This window comes from Ammospiza caudacuta, chromosome 1 (assembly GCF_027887145.1).
Source record: "Ammospiza caudacuta isolate bAmmCau1 chromosome 1, bAmmCau1.pri, whole genome shotgun sequence".
NCBI classification, from domain to species: Eukaryota; Metazoa; Chordata; class Aves; order Passeriformes; family Passerellidae; genus Ammospiza; species Ammospiza caudacuta.
Window position 1 is genome coordinate 25969621 of NC_080593.1, and position 26291 is coordinate 25995911.

The following is a 26291-nucleotide window of genomic DNA, read 5'->3' on the forward strand; positions in this document are numbered from 1 at the left end:
GTGGTTTCACCACGTTTTGTTTCTCTATAGGCAGCAAGTGATTAGATAGAGTTACTCAGAGAAAAATTCTTGTGATATGTGTAGGTGTTGTGCTGGACAATATGTTTCAGGGAGACTGGGCATCATCTGCAGAAACAAAAAGCATTTTTAACCCTAGAGAAGCTTGTCCAATTCAATGCTTTCCTTTCCTGTGCACCAGAGCAGTGGATTGCTATGGTTAGTGCTAGTCAGTGCATAATACATGAGCACTATATCGATCTGAAGCGCAACTAGCACAGAAGATGTAAAAATGAAATAGTGGGGCAGAGGGACCTAGTGCTGGAGGAACGTTGCTTTCCACAAGGCATGTAAACCCTAATTAATAGACAAAGAGCTCTATTCTTCACCTCTGTTTAACTCCTCCCCTCTTGCTTCTCTTCCCTTTAAGAATACTCCTTTCCCTCTCCAGTTCACAGCAGCATATACAGGGCCTGATGGAGGCCCACACAAACAAATGGCAACGCTCCCATCGATTTCAATGGACTCTGTAACAACCAGAGACATAAAAAAAATGGGTGATTACTTTTTTCCTTTCTGAATGTCAAGACCCTCCCCTTCCCCCCAGATAAACAATCCATGTAATAATCATAAATGCTTTATATTGTGCAGTGCAATGGGCAGAATTAATCCAACACTCTAAAACACTAGTAGCAGTTAGTCTCTGTAATGCTTGGAAAATTATTTTAAATAGACTTCATAGCTACAGAATAGGATTTTTTTCGATTGTAAGTACCTAGAGTCCAATATCAGCAGTTGTTAGCAGCGTGTCTGTGCTGACTTTAAAAAGGACAGTCAATTCATATAGAAGAATGGGGCCCAAATCAGCATTTGTTGAACAGTCAAAATCATTTTGATATGAGCTGTTCTCTCAAAGCTGTAAATGTAGGATCAACCCTGCTCTTGCTCTTTGGCCAATTATCCAGACATGATCTTGATTAATTACTCACCTGGCTCTTTGGATTCAAGCAAACAAATCCCCATCTATTTTCCCTACTCTACAACCAAACACAAAGAAAGTTCCTCCCCCCTGTTCCTCTTGATTCACGGAACTGAGGACTTTACTGCTAAGAGCAAAAATCCCAGGTATATTTTAAAAGTTCTTTGTTTTTACTGCCTGCAAGTTCATCTGCTTAACAAAGGGCTATGATACTGGGTGGTGGGGAGGGGAGGGAATGCATTGTTAATTTAGTGTCCTAGCATGCTCTGGATATCTGCAATATCTTTGTTCTGAAAAGCTGCACATTTTTTGGCAACACTTGGACAAAAATGTTCCAACTGTATTGAAGTTTAGGTCATATGCAAATGCTCATATTCAAAATGGTGTGCACAACACCGTCTTTCTAATCCTACCACTAAAATATGATTTGTGGCTGTTCTTCAGAACGTCTGCCTGATTAAACATCCTTGGAAAAAAATGCATGGGATTGTAATAAAGAATCATAAAAACGTTTCTTTTAATCAGTAATTAAGTAGCAATTAAGCATAATTATTACAATTTGTATCTAATTTATAATATCGGTAGAATGAACAGATGTAATTTATCCTCCAGTAGTCAACAGTGCTTGGCTTGAGCAAAGCCAGCTCGCACTTCCCTTCGCATTTGCAACACAAAAAGGACACCATGGATGGTGAGTAAATGTGTCTTCCCCAAGGGTGGGAATATTCAGCAGCGGGGTAGGAACTGCTCAGTCATCTGAAAGCCTGTGAAAATACCCATACAGACAACATAAGGTTTTCCTACTGTCTTCAGTAGGTGACAAAAATCTTCAGGTTTTTAACCTCATAAGGAGCCCTCGCTTCTGCGTAGCTGGTACAGTAACTGTTCAGTGCCACAACCAACGATTGCAAAACATAACCATAGGCGTGCTTCTTTTTTATATGAAATATTATTAAAATTGATGATGTTTTTTTCATGTGGTGGCTGGGAGAAGTTCTTCACTAGCAGCCTACAAAAAATTACACAGTTTACTGAGTAACTCTAAGAGGAAAAAAAGAAGTTTTCATTACAAACTCTAGGTTAATTATCCTTAACTCCACAGTTTTAAAATGCTTAAGAAACATGGGTGTGATCTTCAACTGTCTGGAAGCAGCCAATATGATGACTTTCTGCCATGGATGCTTTCAAATAAAACTGCTATGAATTTTTGTTTGTTGTCTGACATTGCTTGAGGTTCATCTGAGACATACATGACTTGATGGCAAAGCATCAGGCTTCACATGTAGCTGATTGCCACGGAGCTGTGTTTGGAAAGTTACTTGATGGGGGGCCATTAAAGCACCTTAGAGAGTTCACTCAGTATAGAACACAGAAACATTTATAGCCCAGAAGCTTTACCATTTGTTTAACAGTACCAGATTCCTACAACAGGCCTCTGCCAAGGTAACTTTCTGAATCTGCTTCAACAGAAATTGTTAAAAAGTTAAAAACTGTATACTTGATGGATCTGGAATGTTCTTCAACCTCAGAAGTCTGCATGTATATGCCCTGTCCTTACCCTGATGCCATACCTGGCTGAGTTGATCCCCTAAGCACATCTGCTGCTTGGAGAAGTGCATTCCCCAAGGAAGGTGCAAAGAAGCCCCAAAGAAGCTGAAATAAACTAGTATACTGGTATTGAATCTGACCAGCCTGAATGCAGAACTATTTGGCATTTGAAAATGCAAAAGAACTTGTTGAGAAATTAAAATCTGGTTTGCTCAAGCCAGTGTTACTTTGGACAACCAAATCGGGTCTGTGGTTTTCTCAGTGACAGAAGTCTCACAAAGTTTGTGGATCTGTAAACTGAAGATTTCATGCATTCCTAAGCCCTTAATTAACAATGTAAGTCTGTTTAAAAGATTCTTATATAGCAAAAACTTTATGGTTTTAAACTGAAGTTAATGGTTTACTAATGGAATGTACCATTTGAAAGTGGTAATAAGGAGACAGATGCATATTCAAACGTTTATCTCTTTAATGTTCCCAAACCTAATCTCTTAAATGAGTGTAATCAGAAAAGTGGCATTCTAATTCTCTTTTGGGGAAGAGAAGGCGCCAGAGATGGAGTGATAACTGGGCTGTGAGTTAAAGCCATTCTCATGAAACTGTGGCTGTGTTTGAACCCAAATTGGAGAGGTTTTTTTAGGTACTGTGTCTGCTAGAACTCAAAGAGAAGACAAACTTCTGCTTTCAGGGCATAAAACCAAACTATAGGCAGCCTTCATTAAAAAAAATAAAAAAGCCAAACAAAACAACAAAAAGCCAACTTTATATAAAAATGGCAGGCTTGCTGGTTTTGCTTTGGTTTACACTAAGATCTTTCTCACACACCTATACCTCTAAGCCAAAAGAACAATAAGGTTGTGAGTTAGTCACTCAAAAGGTAGAAAGTGCCAGACATGGGGTTGGTTACATATGCAACCCAAATTCAGTTCCTTAGGTGAACTCATGATTAGACATTCTTTAATCACATGGCCACACACATTTTTTTTCCACAAGACAAAGACAGTGCAAGCCTGACTTAGAGGAGCAAAGCACGGTATTATGCACTGTGTTGGAGGGTTGTGACAAAAGAGAATGACCAGGTCTGTATGGCAAGTAATGGGCTGAGAGAGCCAGCCCTGCCCAGGGACAGGAGGTAGGAGGCTGTGAAATGCCCTGCTGCCGTATCAGCATGTCCCTTCCACCTGCCTAGGCCCCTGCAGACACAAGGGAGGAGAAATGGAGATAGCAGGCTGGGCTGCAGCACCATGGCCTGCTGCACACCACCAAGGAAATGACTGTGAACAGGGGCAGGCCGCAGCCAAGGTTCACTAGTCTATGACCCATTTTGATTTCTGAGACAATCTGGTTCACATTATGAGTACATTACTGGCAAAGTTGTGGTGTGTTTTAGTGGGATTTTGGTGCTTTGTTTTGGTTTTTTGGCGTTTTTGGGGGGTTTTGTTTGTGTTGTTGTTTTTTGTTGCTGGTTTTAGGATTTTTTTTGGAGGTTCTAGCATTTCCTGGCAGTTCCATGGCTTTTGTCATCTCTTGTCTACATATTTCTTTGTTCAGCCTTGTGCCTTTGAAACTTTACACCCAGCTCCAGTTATCTTTGCTTTTTTAGTACTCAAAAGCGGTCACTAAGCAAGCATGGACTCATGGAGGCCTGAACTTTTCCTAAACAAAAGATCTACAAATAATTGTTACAACTAATCACCTGCTGCCTGAAAATGCACTGTCACCCTCTGAACCGCAGGGGGTATTAGAGATATTTGGGTTGACACCCACAATCACTTCAACGTGCAGGCACTGACTTCCTTGAGCCCGAGTCCCCACATTAAGGATGGCAGGAGGAAGCCCAGACAGAGCCTCTCATCTCCCAGATAATAGCAGGTGACTAGGCCAGGCCGGCTTTAATCTCGGCCCTCGAATTAAAATTTATCCCTTTCTACTGACAGTGAGGCACCTGGCAGGGGGAGCCGGGCCCCGCCGATGGATTTCTCGCGTAAAGCACTCGTTCGGCTGCAGGAGCAGCCCGGGATCCGCCGGGATGGCCCGCCCGGCATGAGGGCGGGACTGGTGCCCCTGCCCGCCGCCTGTGCCCGCATGACAGAGCGCGGGGGGCCGCGGTAGCTGCGGGCTGCTGACACCGGAGCAGCTGCAGCCACAGGCGCCGGGCCGGGCCGGGCCGGGCCGGGGCCGCGGGTGGGGCCGCGGCGCGTTCCCGGCGTGGCGGGTTCCGCCGCCTGCCCGGCGCCAGCCCCGCGGGGCCCGGGAAGTCCCTCCAGGTGCGCCGCGCCCGGGGCCCCGCGGCCGCTCCCGCCCGGCCCCGACAGCTCGGCCGCCCCCGGCTCCCGCAGAGGGACGCGGGAAAGGGAGGCCGTGGATCCCCGAGGGCCGCGCGCTCCGCTCCCTGCGCCCTCCCTGAGGTGCCGCACTCGGGGCCCCGCGGTGCCCTCGCCCCCGGATCGGGCTTCGGCAGGAGCGGAGCGGGGATGGAGCCCCCGGGTCCCGCCGCAGAGCCCCGCCGCACGGGGGGCACGGCGCTGCCCCGGCCCGGGGGAAGAGCGGGGCACGGCCGGTCCAGCGGATCCCCATGTTTAGCCTAATCTACTAGAGCAGTGATTAGAGTTTATTATTATTTGCGCGCTGAACTTTTCAGTTGAAGGGAGATTTAAAAATCAATAGTCACATGCCTGACTGCTTGGACACTTCTGGAAAAGCTGTTGGCCAAGGCCAATAAATCAATCCTCCTTTTTCAGTCCTGTTTGTTTCTTTTCTACTTCCAGAATTTTCTTCCTTGCAGAAGGGAACCCAGATCTAACAAGATACCACTTTAAAATACATCATGTTTGAAGCCAACATGCTAATTATAGATTAACAGGAGGTGAAACTCTGTTGAAGTGACATAGTGAAAAAAACCCAAGGTGATCAAATATAGTATGTCATCAAACATATTATGCTCGTTTAAAATCCTAAGTTTAAGGGAAGGCTGCATAATCCTCTCAACCCCATGACTCACTGGCACCGGCTTTTACTCAGAGAAGTGAAGTTAGAATTCATTTAAAGTTATTTTGTGGTAAGCAGGCTCTCAGACCTCTGAGAGTTTTTACAGCCCCAGTCAAGGTATGTCCAATATTTCCAGCCTGACACATCAGCAGCCTACAGACTGAACAAGTAAATGAAATGGAAGTGTTTAACAGGCTTCACACGTTTCATTTATTTGGATTTGAACTGAGGAGCTGAGCTGAGCCTTGAATCACCAGCGAAGGAAGAGCATAATTACTTGTCATTATATTCATTCCAATTTATAAATAATGTTTCTGGCTTTATTTTATTCGATGCTTAATTTAAAAATAATGATTAAATATTAGCCCTTGGGCTGCGTGCTGGATTATAGCCAGATGCGTTATTACTTCTCCTTGGGACTCCGGAAATATCTAAATGGACTAGGAGGGAAAATGAAGATTTCCCACACAATTAGCTATGATGGAAGGACAGTGCTATAAGTTAAGCATAGATTTTAATTGTTTTACAACGACGAGGTATTTCACCAGAATCAACAAATAAATGCTGAGAGAAATCACATTTACTGTAAGGTGGTGGTGCATTGCTTTGGTATCCACGCAGAGGAACACACAGCACTGCATTTCTGGGTCTGGCTGTATATACACACGTGTAAGGAAATCGTAGGTGTCTGCATATCTACACACACACGTAAATTTCTCTAATATGTTTATATGTTCAGCGGTGGGAACAGCAGCAAAATAAGTGTTCCCTGATTTGGAGCACTTTCCAGGTGCTGCAAACACTGATGAACTAAAATCCTTACGTAGAAAATGAATAGGTCCCTCACACGTACACACATACACACCTAAAAAAAAAAAAAAAAAAAAAAAAAAAAAAAAAAAAAAAAAAAAAGAAGAAAAAGAGAAAGAAAATAGAGGAAAGGGGAACTCGATTTATTCTCATTTGTTTATCTCTAGATTTTTCCCCCTTTCTGCAAATTCATTTGAATAGCTTTCAAGCTGCAAAATGGAAATGTGGCTCCTGCCCTCTATTTCAGCAGCAGCGTCCTGGCAACAGAGCAATTTTCTATCATCAAGGATAAATGGCATCGAACAGAACATTCTGATAAAAAAGAAAAAAAGCTTTAGCCCAAGAAGCCCATGATTGCTGCCCTTCCTGTCTATCATCCCTTTACAAAATCCTCTCCTCCAAACCTGAGCTGCATGCTGTCAGAGCTAATAATGTCTTCTAAAGAAAAGGGGAAGAAACAGCATTCATGCACAATGTTCCCATTTATTACATAGAGTGCTTATTTAAAAATTGCAAATATCTTTGTTTGGTTCACTGCAAATTAAAACCAAGATGTAGGAAGTTACACGATGCAACAATTATTCATGTCACAGCAGAGCATCAAACCCTCATATCTGGCTTTTCTATTGGGTAATGTGTGTGTGTGTGTGCGTGTGTGTGTGTGCGCGCGCGTGCATGCGTTGTGTGTGTGTGTGCAATGCAGGGAATATCCCTTGTTGTGAAAATAAAAACCACTTCAGATAAGTTTGTGTTTTGTTGTTTTAGAACAAGTAGAGGGGAAAGTCATTACCGATGCGGAGTAGGCAAAGGCTGTGCGTGTGCTGTCTTTGCTTTCCGCGGGGGTTCGGCCCCAGGAGCCGTCAGGAAGGCTGCGGTGGGAGCGGGGTGCTGGGCTGGGGGGCTAACCCGGCCGCACAGCCCCGGCCCTCGCCCCAGCAGCTCCCGCAAACGCCGGCTCCTTCCCGCGGGGTGCCAGCGGCGAGAGCCGGCTCTGCCCGGCCGCCACAGGAGCCCCGGTAACAAACACGGCTGCGGGAACAGCCCGTGCGAGCGGACCGGAGGCGCTCGGAGACTGTTTCGGGCAGGAGCGTGGGGGGCGTTCACCGTGCTCGGAGCTGTGGTGGGAACCCCGCGGCCCTGCCCAGGGAGCAGAGCAGGGCGGTGCGGACAGCACAGGACACACCGTGAGGTGCCACAGGCCGGGGAGAGGAAGGGCCCGACGGAACAGAACCGGCACGGCCCGAGCGCCGCAGACACCGAGAGGAGGGCAAGGGTTGGACAGCCCCATCGGGAGGACTTAAAACAACCCGTCGGGCAGGACGGCTTCAGCGGCTGCTTCGCCGCCTCGGAGCTTTCCTCGGCGTGAGGACGCGAGGCCTCGGCGGGCAGGCTGCGGGCCGGGGGTCCCGGCGGAACGGGGGGCTCGGGGCCGCCCTCGGGCTCGGGGCCGTCCTCGGGCGCGGCCGTCGGGGCCGGCGCCGCGCGCATGCTCCGCGCCGCGTCACGTGCGGCGGGAGCGGCGGAGCGGGGAGGCCGCTGGGCCCCGCCGAGCGCCCCAGGGAGCCCGGCCCGGAGTGCCGGCTCTCGGGCACGCTGCCCCGAGCAGAGGGAGGCGACCGGGCCCCGCGTCTCCAGGAGGCAGCAGGGGCAGCCGGGTTTCTCTCTGGGGAGGCCCTAGCCGAAGCCCCGGCCATCGCCTTCGAAGGCCGGCTCTGGGCTCGCCCGACGTGCGCACACGGTCAAGGGGAGCCGCTCCCCCGCTACACCCGCAGCTCTCTCCCCTCAGGGAGGTTTGCTCGGTCCCGCCACCCGCGCCTGTGTGCACCAAAACCACAAAGGAGCCAACCTACAACCCTCCAAGACACCCACTTGAAAAGCTGGGCTCGGGTCTCATGCCGGGGCCTGGATTCACTCCTTTCCTAGGAGTTTTACACACCTAGGCTGCAATGCCACTGACTCCTACTTTGCCCAATGGACAAAGCAGCTAGTCAGAGCCTTTGAAGTTTAGATTGCTCTGCGGAAAACTTGTGTAAAACTTATTTTATTCACGGGCCACAGGTCACTTGACAAAAAAAAAAAAATCCGAAGACAGGAAGAATGAATAATTGTCTCCACTTTTAACCGTATATATATGCACCAAAAATTAACGTTAAAATATCTTAAACGGGTCCGTGAGAGACTTCCTGCCCTGCTCTAGCTGAGGGCTGCAGGCAGGCCATTTGATTTATTTTCATTTTTCAAAGGAATGGAGAAAGTCGTCCGATTAGCAGTAGTATTATTATAATCTCCATTCTTAAACCTTGAAAGACCCTCGTAAACAATCGGCTCCTTCTCCCAGTCCCGTTCCCATCGCCTCTTGGTAATGACTGGAAGATTAATGGCGCTTTTTTAGCAACACCTGTCTTTTTAAGCTGTCGACACAACCAATTAATACTTTTAATTACCACTACAAGGAAACTAACCAGAACCTTTCTGATTTGATTTCGCTGATGAATTTTATCCCCCCTGAAACGAAGCAGCCCCGACTCGAGGCAGGACAGCCGCGGGGGGCGACTCGTTTTGCTGCGTGTTTATTTTGCTTCGGGCTGGACAGGGAGATGATTTATTTAGGGGGGAAAATTGTTGTGGGTTTATTTCGCTTCGCTTTCCCCCCCTTCATTGGAAGCATTTTGCCATCCCTTTCGAGAAGAAAACAAAAGTGCTTGCTGACACGACCCCGGAGCACACAAGTCCCTTGGCTCCCCGAGAACCAGCCTTTCGCACCAGCGGCCCCGGGAATGGCAAGGGAGAGGCGGGAGGCAGCAAGCACCCGCTTCGGCAAAAGTTACCATAGAGAAACTGTGCAAGTGAGGCGGGGGCGATTCCCCTCTCGCCGAATTCAGGGCAGTTTTACCAGTGATTTCAACGAAAGAGCTAGTGTCCCATGGACGGAGCCGGGAAGGACAGGGACAGCGGCACCTGAGCCCCGGGATGTCCGGCTGAACCCCGCTCTCACCTCGGGCCTGGGCTATTCCCTTCCTTCACCCCCATTTCTTCGGGGGCCCCTGATCTCCATCTGAGTAACCAAACAGTCGAGCAGGAGATTGGGCACAAACTTGAACAGAAAGTGTGTTTGTCCTTCAGACGGTGTGAGCGCGATAAAAAGTTCACAGATGTCTGTGAGCAGTGCCGGCGGGGCGCCATCCCCTCTCTCTCCAGAGACCCCCCTTTGGCCGTAGGATCTGTGAGTCTGCATGACCGCTTCCCGACCAGCCCGAAATGCAGGGAAATGGGGCTGCCACAAGATCCCCGGCCTTAGTCTGAGGAGGTGGCAAAGTGTGTGAGCAAACCTTGTCCCACACGCGTATTTCCCATGGCGACATGAAGTGGGCAGCAGCGTGTGGAAACCAAGTGGGAGCACCCAACTAGGGATGCTTAACCCCGGCTCATCCTCGGGGGACTTTTCCCTCTCCTCCCAGCCCCCAGCTAGTGCATGTGAATTGCTGGGAGTTTCTGCGACCCAATGTGGAGAGCTGAGAAGCAGAAAGCGGTGGTGTTTGGGTTAAACAGACACCTCTGTGCCTGGTAAAGCGCGCCCGTGCTGTTCCGAGCCTGCCCTCCTTTGTGTTATCTCTCATGCTGCCCAGGCCTTGCACAGTTATGCCGTAGGGGCGATGTCCCACGTTAGAACAATATGAATTCGCGCACGGATCCTGAATATGAATGAGGTATGTGGTCGTCTGACTGCTTTGAAGCCGTACTTCTCCGAATATGGCTTTAATTAAATGTCTTCCGGCTGTAAAAGATTACATGTTGTGGAAAATATATCCTAGCATGAAATTTACTTCCACGATACGAAATTAGGTTACTTATAAATGTCTTCATTTAAAAAGGAAAATCGCTTCTCCTCGTTCTGTTTTCTGTTTTGTTGAACAGAGATCTCCAACGAGGAAAGAGGGCTGGGGTAATATATTTATAGAGGCACGTGTAACAAAACCTGCCAGAATCGGAGTGGGTGAGGGCTGCTTGCTCAAATGCAGACAATTCACAAAACAGGCAAGTTAATCCAGATCTGATTTGTTTCAGATCCAGCTGTCAGAAACCCGGAATACCTCCCGCGCCTCACGCCGCAGATCCCTAACGCGCTCCTACTGCCCACGTCCCCTCGCGTCCCTTCCTCCTGCCTTTATTCCGTGACAGAGATGGCCGGGGAGAAAGGGGTCAAGGCACGCAGGTGGAGAAAGTTGACGGTCTCAACTCGCGAAATATAATAATAATTCTTGCGGTATGGAGGATAACGCCGTGGTCACACTAGGACCAGTCAGTCCGGCAAAGCAGTTTCACTCTGCCAGTGAAACCGCGCTCTCAGTGTCAGGAGCTTTCCCGCTCCGGACGGTGCATGCCGGCGGAATCCCGGTTGCTGGAGGCGATGCTCTGTTTTTATGTATCTCTTTACGCTTTCAGATACGGGACCTTACCTAGCTAAGTTTCTATGGAGAGATCAGATAATGCATCCCTCCGGATTATCCTTCTAAATTAACTTTTAGATTTGTTTTTATAGTCCGCTGAGACCCTGACAAAAGTGGCTGTAGCTAGATACAGATACGAGATAAACGTATAAAGCAGGCTCATTACACGAGAATAAGTGAACTCTCCTTGCAATCTACTCTAGATAACGTGTCTGCCCGAAGAAACAAGTAAAGCCGAGATATTTACTTCTTTTCCTAATAAATAAACCTCAATAACTGCATTGACTTTGCGCAGTGTTTACTACATTTCCATTCATTGCTTGGGTAAATGCATCCCTAAAGGCAGAGTAAATAATTGCAGTGATCTCAACAAGGGAAATGTGTAGACATTTGAAGTGTACTAAAAATAAACGAAGGCAAAGAGACTGAAGAGAGAGGACACCGCGCTCGTTTGCCGTAATTAAAGCCTCTGCTTTCTCTCGCCGGAATCCGAGACTTGCAGAGCGCAGCCGGGGTGACACATTCCCCGCTGGTGTCACCGCTCAGCACACGAGTGGCGGTGGGAGCCGAGGCTGAATCCGGCGTGTCTGGGCTCGGGAGGGCTCGGCGCGGCGCTTGGCTCGGGGCTGAGACTGGCCGCTACCGCAGGAGAAATTGCAGCCTCTCTGATGACTTAAAAGAGCCGCGAGTTTCCATTCTCCTCTGAGCCCTTCCAAGATGGGCACTTAAGAGCGGTGGTGGCTTGGGTTTTTTGTTTTGTTTTGTTTTTATTTTTTAATTGCATTTAATCTTGTTCTGCCAGATAAAAGTTTTTTATTTAATTGTTGTTGGGGTTTTTTTTTCTTTCATTTGAAAAGAAAACAAAACAACATAAGTCCCCGCTAAAACAAACATCTGCTTCAGCAGCACCCGGGCAGGCGGAGACGCCTGCCAAGTGAAAGCCTCGCAGGCGGCGGTCTGTAAACCTGCGGCTGCGTTCGGGGAGGTCCCCTGGCCCTCGCAGGGGAAGATCCCCCCACGCCGCTGCCACGTAAGGGTCCCGGCGGAGGGGCGAAGGAGGCATGGCCCCCGCTCGGTCTCTCGAGGGGGATCACGTATGCCCAGAGCAGGATTGCCGTGTGGGCAGAGGGGAGAGAGCTTTCACTGAAGGCGGTGTGGCTGCACACCTGACCAGGTGCGGGAGAGGCGGGCGGCCGGGGCCTCCGCGGGGGTTCCCTCCTCCAGCTGAGCAGCCACTCGCTCGAAACCTAATTGCATTTTAAAGCAGGTATACACCCCCCCCACATACACATACCCCCCATCAAGGACAACAACCAACGACCACAACACAACAAAACATTAACCAAACAAAAAGCCCCAGTCTGCGACTCTCTACGGAGCCACACATTGAATGAATCTATCTGTAAGGTTTTAATCACAGCTAAGGCTTCGCTACAAATCTGTACAAGAGACAGTGGCTGGTTCCCTCTGGATCTTTCCCCTTCTGACTCCTATTATTTTGACCCAGGCTACAATATAGAAAGCGGCGTGTGTGATCCATCTGCAAGGCTGGGCTGGGGTTTACCCCCCCTCCGCTTCCCTGCCACTTCCTTCACACTCGCGGTATGGAAAGCCATTGACGCCTGCCTGTCTGTTATAATGTTAGCGGGTTGAAATCCAGAGGAGCCTCCGCTCCGCTCTTGCTCTCGCGCTGGCAGCGCTCAAAATCCGCAGTCTCTCCTTAAAATGAATCTCTTCCAGCGTGAGGAGGTGAACTCCTCTTGCTGGAGCCTTTCCTCACCGTTCAGCTGCTATCAGGACGATGGCAATATGACATACTAGCAGAAGGAGAGGAGGACGTGTGTTTTGGGGTAAACAGGCTTGAGAGACCGGGAGAAAAAAATACCATCGGCAGATGCAAGGAGAGCTATTTTGCGGAGCTTCTGGGAGCTGTAAATACAGCGGGCGAAGCTGCACTGCCAGGGCAGGACAGCGGCTGCCGAGCCGTGCCGGGCAGCTGCTCTCACATCAGCGTGCTGCGGACACCCGCGGAGCGCTCCGGCCGGGAAAGTCCCGTGCGTCCGCGGAGGGAGCCTCTCCGCAAAAACGCATCTGGAGCGGATCGCTGCCAGCCGGAATATTTTCTGGCTTTCCGCTTCCCTCGAGATTTTCCACATACTGCTCTGCCGGAGACCTCCGCTCTCCCCCGAGCACCTTTCGAATGCTTTGTGAATTCCGTACTGTTGCTAAAAAACCAGGGGATCCCTCACTAATCTAATCTTTGCCTTTTCCCCTCCCTCCCGTCCCCCCCGCCCCACCCGGCATTTCTCTGCCACTTAAAAAAAATCCTGTTGCAAGATCTGCTTCACGCGGGTACATGGGCTTCTCGCGCAAAACCACACGAACCTACGTAATTCCTGAAATAAGTTTATCTGGGACCTTCCCAGCTACTCTGACCGGTGTGAGACAGAAAGCACTCTCCCGGACTCTGGTGTGAATTGGGAAGAGGGGATGTATAATCCCAGAGCACACTCCTTCTGGAGGAACCTCGCCTGGGGAACGCCGTCAGCTATCGCACCCCTTCCCACGAACCACAAAACAAAATAAACCACCCGAAAGAGGGACTCCGCTTGCAGAGCCCACCCTTGCAAACGCCTCAGCAGGACTTCCCGGCAAGGATGGGATGAGAAACGGAACGGGAATGTTTGTTTTCCCCTGTTGTTGAACGCATGAATGAATGAATGGATGAATGAATGAATGAATGGAACAGAAGGTGCTCGGAGGCATATAGGAAGCTTCTGACCGCTTACATTAACTTCCTATTACACCCTAAAAATAGAACCCCGTTTCCTGTTGTTTGTCAGCTCCTTCTAGCTGTTGTGTCTGTTGTGTGACATCTTTCGACTCACAAATGTGACCTCAAACCACGCAAACACGCTTTGGCCCTTTGAAAGCATTACCCACAAACATCATTAAAGCGGCGCGGTTTAAGGTGACACCGAAGACCTGTCGCACGAAGTCACCCCGTCCTGGGGCACAGGGAGCCCGTGCGTGGTGCCACGCTCTCCGCCCGACAGCGGAGCAGGGGAGGACGGCGGGGAGGAGGAAAGGGAGCGTAGCATTGACCCCGCGGCTCTCAGCCAGCCCGGGCGTGCAGAGATACCGGCCCTTATCCCGCTCGGGATGCAAAGGCCTCCTTGCTCTCCAGATGAGCGAGGGTGACTTGCGGAGAGCATTCTCCGGGAATATTACACCGCGGGGTGGGGAGAGGAGAAGGCCGGCCAGGGATGCGCGGGCAGGGCCCGAGGGTATGGAGGGAATAAAGCATAGAACAGTGCACAGGGCATATCCCCATCGCCCCCGAGCAGGGCTGCAACCCAGACCTCCAGGAGCTCGGCTTGGCCGCGGAAAGAGCGGGGAAGCCGGGAAGGGGGGTGTCATGCGGGTAATTCCTGCTGCCTTTGCCCAGGGACGGACGTGTGCTCACGGAGGCCGTGCAGGGGCTCCCGGCCCGGGACAGTGCCCAGCCTCCCCCTAACTGGCACGTTGCCCCATCCAGGCAGGCTCCCGGCCCGCCCGGCCCCTCGCGGCTCCCGGGAAGCTCAGCTGAGGCAAGGCAGCTCCCCTCGTGGGCTCCCGCCCCTCACTCGTGACTTCTGCCCGCTCACTTTCGGAGACACTTCAGGGCAAGGGGACTAGGAGGTGTGGGGTGCCCGTCCCCACCCCTTTTTCACGAGTCACCCACCCTGGGAAATGGACACTCCACTGTTCTGATGCGTCCAGAGCTATTGATTCAGGTCTAATTTCTCCAGAAAGAGGACGATGACGGAGCTCGGCTGCGCGCAAATGGGAGCCAGGGAGGAGCGGTGCCCGGCAGCGCAGCGTCCCCAGCGGGAGGGACCTCCCTGTGCCCTGGCATCCCCCTCCAGAGCGCGGGCTCAGCACCTGAACCTGGGAAAAGAAATATCCCTGCCGCTGCCGCTTCTACCGGGGCACGGCTCGGGTCCCTATTGCTCCCCACTCCACCCCCACGCCCCCCGCGATCCCCGGTGGACCTTATTAAATTGAGCAAAATTATCGGTGTGAGGTTGGACGGAGTCAACTGTCTTGACGACAGACGGGGATGTGTGAGCACCGCGGGGGAAGAGCAGCGCCGGGTTTGCAGCTCTTCCCTCCGGCCGGCGCCCACCGAGGGCTCGGCGGGGGCTCCGCATCCCCCCGGGCCACATCCGGAGCGGCTGCTCGTCCCGCTCGCCCCGTCGCATCTCGCCCGTCAACTGGGCTGAACGAGAGATGGATGCACAAGCAACTCCGTTTGCTGCCTATGGCAGGAAGCGGTTCCCGCAGATTCTCCCTGTCTTTTCTTCTTCTCCTTTTTGTCTGACTCAGACGCCTTATTCCCTCCGCCAAGACGGCATATAGGTATTATTTCAAAGCGATTTCCTCTCCTGCCCAACTTTCCCCCATTCCGGGGTTAGCATCCATTACGAGGCAGGAATTATTTCGAAACAAGAAAACAACGTGTTGCAAACACTCCCCAGCCTATTTTCTGACATCTTTTGTTGTGCATGCTCTTGCTGCTGGAGAAAATGCTAGTATGTGCACCTGCGAAAAAACGCCTTCATGATGTTAACAGCAAGCTGGAGGGTATAAAGCAATAAAACTGCCAAATGTACCTGTTCCTGTTGAGTACATTACCTACACCTATGAATAAAGACTCTCAGTAGGAATTCTTTCCTTTCTCTTCCCCTTTTCTCTATATTTTTATTCATTGTAGATTTGTAAACGCCTGGATCGGGTTACCCTTTCGCGTGTTAAAGTGGAACCCTTGTTAAAAGCCGGAGAACAAGGCAAGACACTTACAACTGCATTCAGAGTTACTGAACCGACTCCAAGGGCTCAAGAAGTGAAACAACGATGAGAGGGTGGCTAAGGGGGCTCAGAACATCCCAGCCACACAGGAAAAAAAGACATGCCTCCCCCATGCCCCCCTGAAACAAGCCATATGAACTACAAGTGCAGAGACACTACGGGTTATGCCCTTCCACCGACAGAGCATCGCTTGGCATCCTCCTTCCCCCTCTTCCCCCCCTCCCCAACGGTATGCGAAGAGGGGGCTCGCATCCTTCGGCTTCCCAGAGCTAATGATCGGGCTGTGGGGAAGAACAACTCCAAGATAAAGAAAAAAATGAAAAAGAGAAAAAAATCCCAGAAAGAAAAAATGAACCCCTCTAAGTATTTCCACAAGCGACGCGTTAAAAAAAAAAAAAAAATATATATATATATATATATAAACATCTGCAGAATCTGAAAACCAATCCTCAGGGAATGTCGCATTGAGAGCCAGTGTCAAGACCCGGGATCGGTCTGGGGACGTCTCTGGGCTGCGCGAGGTTTTGGAAGCAGCGGCTGCTGGTGCCGGTGTTGGCTTTCAAAGCCCGAAGCCTCCAGCCCCTTTCCCCATCTAGAGCAACTTTCGGATTTCTTTAGGCTTAGCGAGTTCCGCAGGGTCCTTCCTACCTCAGTCCTCTTCGGTGGGGTCTGTCTCTGGAGTTCATGCTTAGCTGGACGCGAGGAGATTTAAGCGAGGGAAAGGGGGGAAAAAAGAGAGAGAGGGGGTGAGAGAGAGGGGGGAGAGAGAGGAGAGAGGAGAGAGAGAGAGATCCTCCGCCGTGCCGGATCAAACTTAATGTCTTTCCCTAGTCCATCTTTGAAAGAGAAGTGGTAATACCACCTGGATGTTCGGATATAAATCCCCTTGCAAATAATAAATGGATTAATAATAACAAGGTATGAAGTTCTTTTTATAGAAAAAAGGAGAGAATTGAAACTAAATGCGGCAGTTAGACAACCATTTTGATAAGAGGATAATTGAGGCGACACTGGTGTATAATTAGAGGATAATTTATGCTATATCCACTTTTATTCCACCTCCCAAAATAAACCCAGTCCATAATCATTACAGGCAAATTGTTCTGAATTTTATAGCAGCAATTTGAACAAAGTACTGCAGTTAATCATGGGAGATTTTTGTGTATTCCTGATTAGAAGTCTAATTGCCTCCTTCCAGAAAGTAAAAATAACTGTAAAACGACTCTATTTTTATCATTAACAATGTTGACAATAAAATAAAATCAACTGGAATTGTAATCTAAAGACAAATTTAGGGCGCAGGCACTTTTTTTTTCCTTGGGTCGTTTATATCCTAATCAAGCTTTTTGCCAAAACCGCCAACCGCACGTAGCCATTTGCATATATTTGAAAGCCATTACGGGAGCTGCTGCCGCTGCTGCTGCGTTCAGCGGGGAAAAATGCGCTGCGCGTCGCTTCGCCGCGGCGAAAATACCGCGCAAGGAGGCGGCGGGGGGGAGGTGTGGGATGGCGGGGTTGGTGTGCGGGGTGATGCGGGGTTGGTGTGCGGGATTTGGGGTTCGGGGTTTGGGGGATGGGCACGGGCGCTTCCCCCCCCCCCGCCCCCTCCCGTGCGGGGCGCGCAAGGCGCGCGGCTCTTGGGGGGGGGGCGCGCGAGGGGGGCGGGCGCGGGCTCCGCGCGCGCTGCCGGCTATGACGTCAGGGGGCCGAGTGACCAATGAGGGAGGCGCTGCCCTCCGGAGCCGAACCATTCGACTCGTGCGCGTCCCTGCCCTTGGAGTCGGAGCGCCGGAGCCCCAACTTTCCCGGCTCCCACCTCAAACTGCCCCCACCCTCCACGCCCCCCCCCAGGAAAGAAAAAAAAACCTTAAAAAAAAAAAACAACACCCACCCCACGCGCCGGGGGCATGAGGGAAAAGAGCGGCGCAAAAAAGCGGCGGGAGTAGCCCGCCCTCCCCCTTCACACACCCTGCACACCGCCCTCCCCTTCCTCCCCTCCCTCAGTGAACGAGGCCCCTCGCACAACGGCTCCTTGGAGAGGAGGGGGGGAAGGAAAAAAAAAAAGGCGGAAAAGAAAAAAAAAAAAAAAAGAAAAGAAATTAAATTAAATCACCGCCGCCTCTCCAGCGGTGCCGCGGCGGGTAAGGGGAGCGGCGGTGGCTGGGCAGAGAGGAGGCAGAGCGCGGGGGGCGAGCCGGGGAGCACCGCGCTCTCCCTCCCAAACTTTGATGATGACCATGACTACGATGGCTGACGGGCTGGACGCGCAAGACTCCTCCAAATCCGCCTTCATGGAGTTCGGGCAGCAGCAGCCGCCGCCGCCGCAGCCGCCGCCGCCGCCCCACTCCCAGCAGAGCTCGCCGGCGATGGCCGGAGCCCACTACCCGCTGCACTGCCTGCACTCCGCCGCCGGCTCGCACCCGCACCACCAGCATCACCACCACAGCTCGCCCTACTCCGGCAGCGCCGGCTCCTACAACCACCGCTCGCTGGCCGCCTACCCCTACGTGAGCCACTCGCAGCACAGCCCTTACCTCCAGTCCTACCACAACAGCAGCTCGGCCAGCCAGACGCGGGCGGACGATGCAGGTGAGCCGGCACCGCTTCCCGAACCCGCTGCCAGCTTCTCCCCCCGCTCCCTCCATCCCCGGGCGTCTTCCCGGCCCCCGCTCCGGGCACCTGCAGAACGACCCCCGCCGTGCCCCCGCTCCCGCCGAGGCAGGCGCCAGCCCCGGGTGCGCGGACGGCGGGAGGAGAGGCGGGGGGTGCCCGTTCCCGCGGCCCCTCCCGGGCCTGTACCGCGGTACCGGCGGCGGGGCCGCCGCGCTCCCTCCGCGCCTCCGGCGGCTGCCGGCGCTACCGCGGCGCTGCCACCGGCGCCTTCCCCGCGGCCGGCGGCGAGGGGCTGCGCTCGGCGCTCCTTTGTTACGGCGGGACCGGCTTTAGGCAAAATTCCTGCTAACACCTGAGGAGTGAAAGTTTCCAGGCGAGCGGGTCGCATTCCGCTCGGGGGCCGTCTGATTTATGTATTTCTTTTTTTGCAGGGAGACGTACGTATCAATCCAGAGGGGTGCGGGGGGGGAAAAGCATTGTTAAAAGTCTCGGACTGGTGATTCACTGACCACCAAACTGGCGACGCGAAGTCAATTAGCCGAGTAAAACCTGGATGGCCCTGGAACGAGGCATACCTTCGCAAAGCCAGCGCTGCACTTTAAATTTTAAAAAATGTTTTCTTTTTTTTTTTGTTTTTCTTCCCGCGAAGAAGGAGAGCGTGCCCACCATGCCCGGACAGCTGATTTTTCTCCCGGTAGCTCCCGAGCGGCAGCCTGTGCCTGCGCCGTGGGGTTAAACAGGCGTCGGGACGGGCTTTGGCGTTTTCAGGAGCCGTGGCAGCCAAAATACCCGCGTTTAATAGCTAAGGAGGGTGATGTTTCAGCTGTGTTGTTTTGCTTGCAGATCAGCAAAAAACCACAGTGATTGAAAACGGTGAAATCAGATTTAATGGAAAAGGGAAAAAGATTCGGAAGCCTCGAACCATTTACTCTAGTCTACAACTCCAGGCTTTAAATCATCGCTTTCAGCAGACTCAGTACCTGGCACTTCCAGAGAGAGCTGAACTGGCAGCTTCATTAGGACTTACCCAGACACAGGTAATTACTGGGAATTCCAAATCACCGAAACCCTGCTCGAGCAACAAAGGCCAAGCAAAGTATGATGCTCCCTAAACATTTTGGCCTCTGTCGGGAACGGTAGAAAGGTAAAGCACACGGTTCCCATCTCTGCACGCTGGGACTCACCTAACACGCGGCAGAGATCGGGCAGAGAGAGCTGAAAGCGCCCTTCCCTCAGCCGGCTGCGAGCAAGCGCTCCCTTTTGATGCCACACATGATATTTTAAAATTGCCTATATTTTCAGATAATTCCGGCACTGAGATGCAATTGCCCAGCTGTGAAAAGGAGAACAAAAGAAAGGCAAGGAATCGCTGGGCCTGAGGTAGAGCTGAAAGCAAAGCTGCCTCCTCGCAACGTTTATAGGTAGAGGGGAAGCAGGAACGCGTTAGGAAATACCTGTTAAATCAATAGTTAATTCAACCTGGATGACTAACGCAAATGCAGTGGTTAGCCTTGGGCAAAATGTACGGAAGGTGATAATAGATCTGAAGATCAAAGACAGCCGTGTACAAAATTATGGCAGGTTAAGCCATAGTTAAGTGTGGTTGGAGTAGCTGTGCCATTCTGCTAATTTAAGCTTGAAAGACATACGAGGCATTACAGGCTTACCAGGCTGGGGTTTGTGGAGAAGAGCATGGATAGATGGGATCAATCCGGGCAAAATGTTATCATGTGAATCTATGAGCCTAGCAAATAACTTCAGGGTTTTATCAATGTCATTGGTAACAGTCTCTTCCAGACAGCGATTTTTAAATACTCAGCCAACATTAATAATGGGAACGGGCCTGATGGTTTTGCAAATGGGATTTTAGTATCCTCAGCATGCACACTCTGTCTCACTGTTGTCTCTCTTTCTCGTTCGTATGCATAGATTTTTTTTAGGGGCCCGATCCTGATCTTGCAGCTAGAGAAGAACCCCTGCTTATCCCCAAACATTATGATTGCAAAGTTTGAGAGGTCAAATACGCATGGGAAAATTGTTTTCTGTTTGATTGATTAAAAAAAAATTACATTCTGTATACATGTCTTACTTATATATAATTGCTATGATAATTCTGACCTGCCGGTGGGCCTGATCCTTGCACACCTTATCGAGTGCAGGCTCCCTCCTCGGGAGTTCTGCTGGGTTAGGAGCAGGATGAGACCCAAAGCAATGTTGATATACTATTACTCACAGAGAAAATAAAAATATTCTTTCTTTACTAATTCATTTTAATATAAAGCCACAATCCTCGTTCTATTATGCCTCCTCCCCTGCCACATCAGCATGGACTGCTTGATCTGATCGTGAGGATTTCAGAAGCACAATTTCTTTGTAAGATGCCCTTTGTCTATTGGCTCTTGTCTCCTGGCACAAAATCATATGATTGCCCATGTTTGACAACAGTTTGCCCGAACGATCAAATGACCTCCAAAATTCTGAATGAGGTGCTAAAACGGGACACCTCAGAGCATGTGGTCTGCTCAGGGAAACAACAACGTGGCCTGCTCGGGAAAACAACGTCCCAGGTTAAAACCTGCATCCCTCTCGCTTTCCAGCTCTGCTCTGCCTCCCCTGTTCTCTCCAGCTGCATCCAAAGCCCGGGAGCAGCCGTAGCTACCCCTCCTTCCCCTCTCCCATCGCCAGCTCCACACCCGAGTGGCGTGTGCCCTCAAGACTTTCTCCCGATTAGACCCCCGGCCCCCAGGGTCTTCCCTGCCGTGCCCTGGGCGCTGACGGCAGCCTAATATCTAATATCTAATATCTAATATCTAATATCTAATATCTAATATCTAATATCTAATATCTAATATCTAATATCTAATATCTAATATCTAATATCTAATGCGTTTTGGTTTACAGGTGAAGATCTGGTTTCAGAACAAGCGCTCCAAATTCAAGAAGCTGCTGAAGCAGGGCAGTAACCCACACGAGAGCGACCCTCTGCCCGGCTCCGCTGCCCTCTCCCCTCGCTCTCCCGCTCTGCCTCCAGTCTGGGACGTTTCAGCCTCTGCCAAGGGAGTCAATATGCCTCCAAACAGCTACATGCCTGGCTATTCTCACTGGTATTCTTCTCCACATCAAGACACAATGCAGAGACCACAAATGATGTGAATTGTTCAAGAGAAATAATCTCCCAAGAACGCCTCGTCTCGACATGGCAAGAAGTTCCCCTGCTTTGCCAAGCCGTGCCAGCTAACAGGCTCTGTGTGAACTTGTAGATGCGGCAAAGAGACAGAGTGGCTTTATTTTTTTTTTTTTTTAAGTAACCTCAGCGATTGATCTTGAACAGAAAGACACAATTTTCATTCTGGCGCACAGAAGACACTTCTCTTTAGGATATTTTCCTTTGGACTCCAAGGCACCAGCCTCTTTCTCTGTGGAGTATACGTCAAAACAAACTTTTTACAGACTTTGCCCACAAGAACCTGAATCTACCATGGCAGCCGTTTTTACTTGTTTAATGAGCTAAAGACATTACATGATGAAAGAGAGACTAGTCAAAGCTCCTTCATTTTTATTCACCAAATCCGAACTGGGGAAAGGATTAAAAGACAGAAGAAGTGATTTTTTTAAAAAATTAAGATTGGGGGGGGGCGGAAAAGGAGAACTGGTTGAAAAAAAATGCAAATATACTGTAAGATTGGAACATTACCACGAAGCAAAATCTGCATGCTTTCTCAAAATGTAATGGGCTGCGGCTCAGAAGAAACCACCGTCTCTCACCCGAAGAGCCCCCTCACCCGCACAGCCCCGCACCGCACACAGCCGGACGGACTCCCGGAGACGAGCAGGAAAGACAGAGCGAGGGATTCGCGGCGGGACCCGGAGCCAGGCGCGCCGCCGCGGGCTGGGGAAGGGCGGTTCAGCGCTGCCCGGCGGCAGCCTCAGCCACTGAGCGAGAGGGACCTTTCCCCGAGCAACCTTTCTGTATATATTGTTGAATTTTAGTTGTACATATACTTTGTATGTTTTTGTCTTCTTTCATATATAGAGTAAAAGCCACAAAACGCCCGCCTGGCTTCTATTTCTCTTCACCTTAGCGGATCCCCACCTGCCCCGACTTGCCCCCCAGATCAGCCCGGGCAGAGGGATCCTTGTGCCCAGCCTGCCTGAGTGCACAGACACCCCTACCAAGGCATATATCTGCAAGCAAAGAAAGAAAAGATGAAGTGGGGTGGGGTAGCTGGTGGTTTAATTGGTTTTAAGGCTACGGCTTAAAGACAGGAGGTACCGAGTCCACAAAGATACGCCTAGACGAAGTTGCTAATCACCCGGCCACTTCTGCTGCGATTTCACTGCTCCGCTGCTCAGCTGAGCTTCCTCGCCGAGGCAAAGCTCAGAGCCCTGTCTTTCTTCCCAAAGGTTGGAGACTCCAAATTATTAAGAAAGGAGGCGCCCTCCTTTGTTTCAAAGAGCAGACAATGCAAGCTGAGGAATGTTTTGCAAAGCCCTGAGAGGTGCCCAGGCACACAACACGCTGTCCAGCCAGCTTCAGCCGCACCGGCTTGTGGAAAGCACAGCAACAACTGACAATGAAAAGCCTTTTCCTCATCCAAGCTGGGTGCCCCATACTGCGAGAATTAATGGCTAGAGACCTGGGCATCCTTCAAATTATGAACCTTGAAACCACTGAGCCATTTATCAGAAGTCAATAGAGATCCTCAGAGTGCTCCATATAATGACAGCTACATACAGTCGTGCAAAAGGACAGTCACTATAATTAGACACAAAGCAAAGACTACTTACCAATATACCAGTTTTTTGGGGGGTGTTTTTTGGTTTGGTTTTTTTTTTTTTGAGCAACTTCCACGCTCAGTCAGTCTTCAGAGTGCTTTAAAACCGATCAGTCTTGTCATTTTCTACCATTCGTATTGTTACATTAGGAAAAATGTTTTCTTTTCTTTTTTTCCCCTTCCCACTGTGAAACTTTGGGTTCAGAGCTCCCCAGGATCAATTCTGAACAAAGCCTCCAGCTGCAGTGCCATCCAATTTGAAGCAGACATTGGGGACAATTTAAGGTTTTTATCCACAAGAAGGTTTTTTTTCCATTCTCTTAAATGCAGCCATAATTAGAGTAATTTTTCATGTAGCCCGCTGATTACAGCGTTTTTACCGTCAAAGATAATTACCTGTAATTTTCTTCCACTTTTAATACTAAAAAGCCATCTTTATTTAGATTCAGGAACAGGAAAGGCGAAACAAAAGAGGAAAATTATTCTGTTATTCATACACAAATTGCAGAGACGTAGGGCCTAAAATTGAAAATTAACCAAAATTATAATGCTGAAAAGAATGGAAGAGGCTTCAGAAGTGCAGCTGGTAGTGGGGCTCACTGAATTATTCAAATGACACTGGAGAGAAAGCTACCATACATTTAAACCAACAGCATTGTGTGCATCTTTCAGAAAACCCCGCTTTACCCCCCCTCTCCCCCACGCCGGCCCCTGTGCGGGCTCCCCTCGCCTCGCACAAGGGCCAAGGATGCCCCGGGGAGCCCGGCCCGGCTCGGCCCGGCCCGGCCGGCCCCCGCAGGCGCTTTAACCCTTTCGCGGCGTGCGCCCCGCGGGGTGGCAGCGGGCAGTCCGTCCGTCCGTCCGTCCGTCCCCGCGCTGGGGGCGGGGAGCGGGGGGCTCGCTGCCCCTCGTGGGGTCTCGTCCTCCCCCGCACGCCGCGCGTGGGTGCCGGCGCGGAAAGCCTCTGGCTGCGCCGTGCCCTCCTCCCCCGCCAGCGATTCCTCAAACAGGCTCAGAAAAAGCCCAGACAACAAGCGAGCGAGCGAGCAAGTAAACGCTAACAACAATAATAAAAGCCCCATTAGCTTAGTGGCGTGGGAGAAGGTGGGAAAGGTAGGCCTGCCCGGGAGCGGGGTGGGAGTGAGTGGCAGCGGCGGCTCCCACTCGCGCGGCGGCCGCCCCGGGAGACTCTCGTGAAACAGCGTCATCTATGGATGGAGCCCGGCAGCTCCCACGGCAGCGCCAAACCTGCCGCCGCCGGGCTGCCTGCGCCGGCCCCCACACCGCCCGCCCGCCCGCCGCCGCCGGGCTCCGCCGCCCCGGGAGCCGCGGAAAGGCGCTGCCGCCGCCCCGGGAGCTGTAGAAAGGCGCTGCCGCCGCCCCGGAGCCGCGGAAAGGCGCTGCCGCCGCCCCGGGAGCTGCGGGGAGCTGTGGAAAGGCGCTGCCGCCGCCCCGGGAGCTGTGGAAAGGCGCTGTCGCCGCCCCGCCGGGGGCACGGGCGGACCGGGCTGGCCCGGGGTTCGCACGGTCCTCCGCCGAGTCCCGCGCCGCCCCTCCGGCAGCCCGTCCCGTCGGGGCTCCCGCCGCATCCCCGGCAGCATCGGGGAACGGGGGCGCTTATCCGTGGGGGTCCGGCCGGGGAGGGAAACCACCTGCGCGGGAATGACCGCCGGTGCGGGGAGGGAGCACAGACGGAGCGTGCCTCGACGGGCGAGGCGCGGAGCAGCCACAAACCAGCCCCAAACCCGAGCGAGCCCCAAAACTTACCCCTCTGAAAATCTGCTAAGCAAGGATCGGGGTCTAGAAATCTGTACTGAACAGAAGCAGTGGAGAATATTTTTCTGAGTCTCAGGGCAGAAGCTCTTTCTCTATATTCTTGGTTGAGTGAGCACATCCAGGTGTGAAATTGTTTGCACACCCCAGCACCTCTTATATTGCCAGCAAAATTAGCTGTTATTACTGTCACTGTTTAGTGATGGTTAGCTTGATAAAAAAAACCTGCTGTAATCAAGACCTGGCGCATCTTTGCAAATTACAGATAATTGTAAACGTCCAGATTATGATAATAGCATCCTAATCCAGCCTGCAATATAATTATTACAGAGTGTTACATCTGAAACTGTCCAGTAGGGCTAATTCAGCCATTATTTAGACCCTATTTTTGCACTGCAAATGGGTTGCTGAGTTGAAAATGTACGATTGTAATTTCACGGGGCACTCAATGAGTAATGGTATAGGGAGGGAAAAATACAAAAGTGAAATGTGAACAGTAGCGATCAAATCAAACTCTGAAGGACAAAAGACTGTTTGATTCATAGGGAATGAGAAGAGCGGGAATTAAGAAAATAGCAAATCAGTGGTCTGCAGCGTTACGTGTCCAAATCTCAACGTGTGCGAGCCTGATGTGCAGTCAGGGACTGCAGCTTCGGCTTCCGCCTCGCATCAGTCCGCCTCTCGGCTCGGCTCTCCCCGGCACCCGGAGCATCCCCGAGCTCCCCACCCATCCCCAAAAGAGGGCTCGCCATTGTCTTGTGCCTCCTCTCAGGTGACTGAACGTCACTTTCGGGCAAGCAGCCTCGGGAGCTCCGGCACCGGGCGGAGGAGGGTGCGGGGTGCGGCGCCGGGCGCTCTCCGCGGCGGGATGCGGAGCCCTTTGCGCCCCCGCGCCCCCGCTGGACCGTCCTCAGGGGTCCTTAGGGAAATTACCACAGAACCGACTCAATTGTAATTAATTAATCAAAAGAGCCTGGCTAACAGGACTACCTGCAGCTAGCGAGGTTAACTCACCGGGCTAGCTGGCTTTCGACTCCTGATTAACTTTTATTAACCCTGGACACGAAATACACAAACCCGCTTCATTTTTAATGACCTAGATCATCAAAGCGCGGTTGCCGCCGGACCGGTTGGTCCCCGCTTGTTCTCCGCCGGGTCCAGATGAGAAGAAGCAGCGCCCGGGGCCGGCCCCATGGGCAGGAGAGCTGCGATTCCCGGCCCTCGCTGGCCTCTCCCGACCGCAGCCGCTCCTGGGAGCCCGCAGTCCAGCCCCGCGCCCTTTTCTCCATGCGCGTTAGTAAACACCAGGAGAATAAAAGAAAGCTCAGTGGATAGCGCGAGGCGAAAACCCTACAAAACGCGTTGTACGGCGCGTATCGATGAGAGCGTGAAGCTCTCCTGGAACGGAGGGCCAGCTCCACAGCCAGGCAGATGATGCCGCTGCAGAGCACGAAGCCGGGTCAGCATCCGGCCCGGAGAGGCTGCCGGAGCCATCCTGCAGAACCCAGG

General features: G+C 51.5%; 1 protein-coding gene across 1 annotated transcript; it reads left to right on the top strand.

Moving 5' to 3' along the window:
• Nucleotides 1-17828: 17828 nt before the first annotated feature.
• Nucleotides 17829-21748, top strand: DLX6 (distal-less homeobox 6). The gene is made up of 3 exons (XM_058817410.1): nt 17829-18210; nt 19078-19271; nt 21136-21748. Exons 1-3 carry the CDS (start codon nt 17850-17852, stop codon nt 21385-21387), a joined length of 807 nt encoding a protein of 268 aa, XP_058673393.1. The 5' UTR covers nt 17829-17849; the 3' UTR covers nt 21388-21748.
• Nucleotides 21749-26291: the final 4543 nt, after the last annotated feature.

Excerpts from the sequence above, each read along its gene's own strand:
- DLX6 (XM_058817410.1), top strand. The coding sequence starts at position 17,850 with ATGATGACCATGACTACGATGGCTGACGGGCTGGACGCGCAAGACTCC. Across the intron at positions 18,211-19,077 it reads GACGCGGGCGGACGATGCAG|ATCAGCAAAAAACCACAGTG; the intron begins GTGAGCCGGCAC and ends TTTTGCTTGCAG. Across the intron at positions 19,272-21,135 it reads TAGGACTTACCCAGACACAG|GTGAAGATCTGGTTTCAGAA; the intron begins GTAATTACTGGG and ends TTTGGTTTACAG.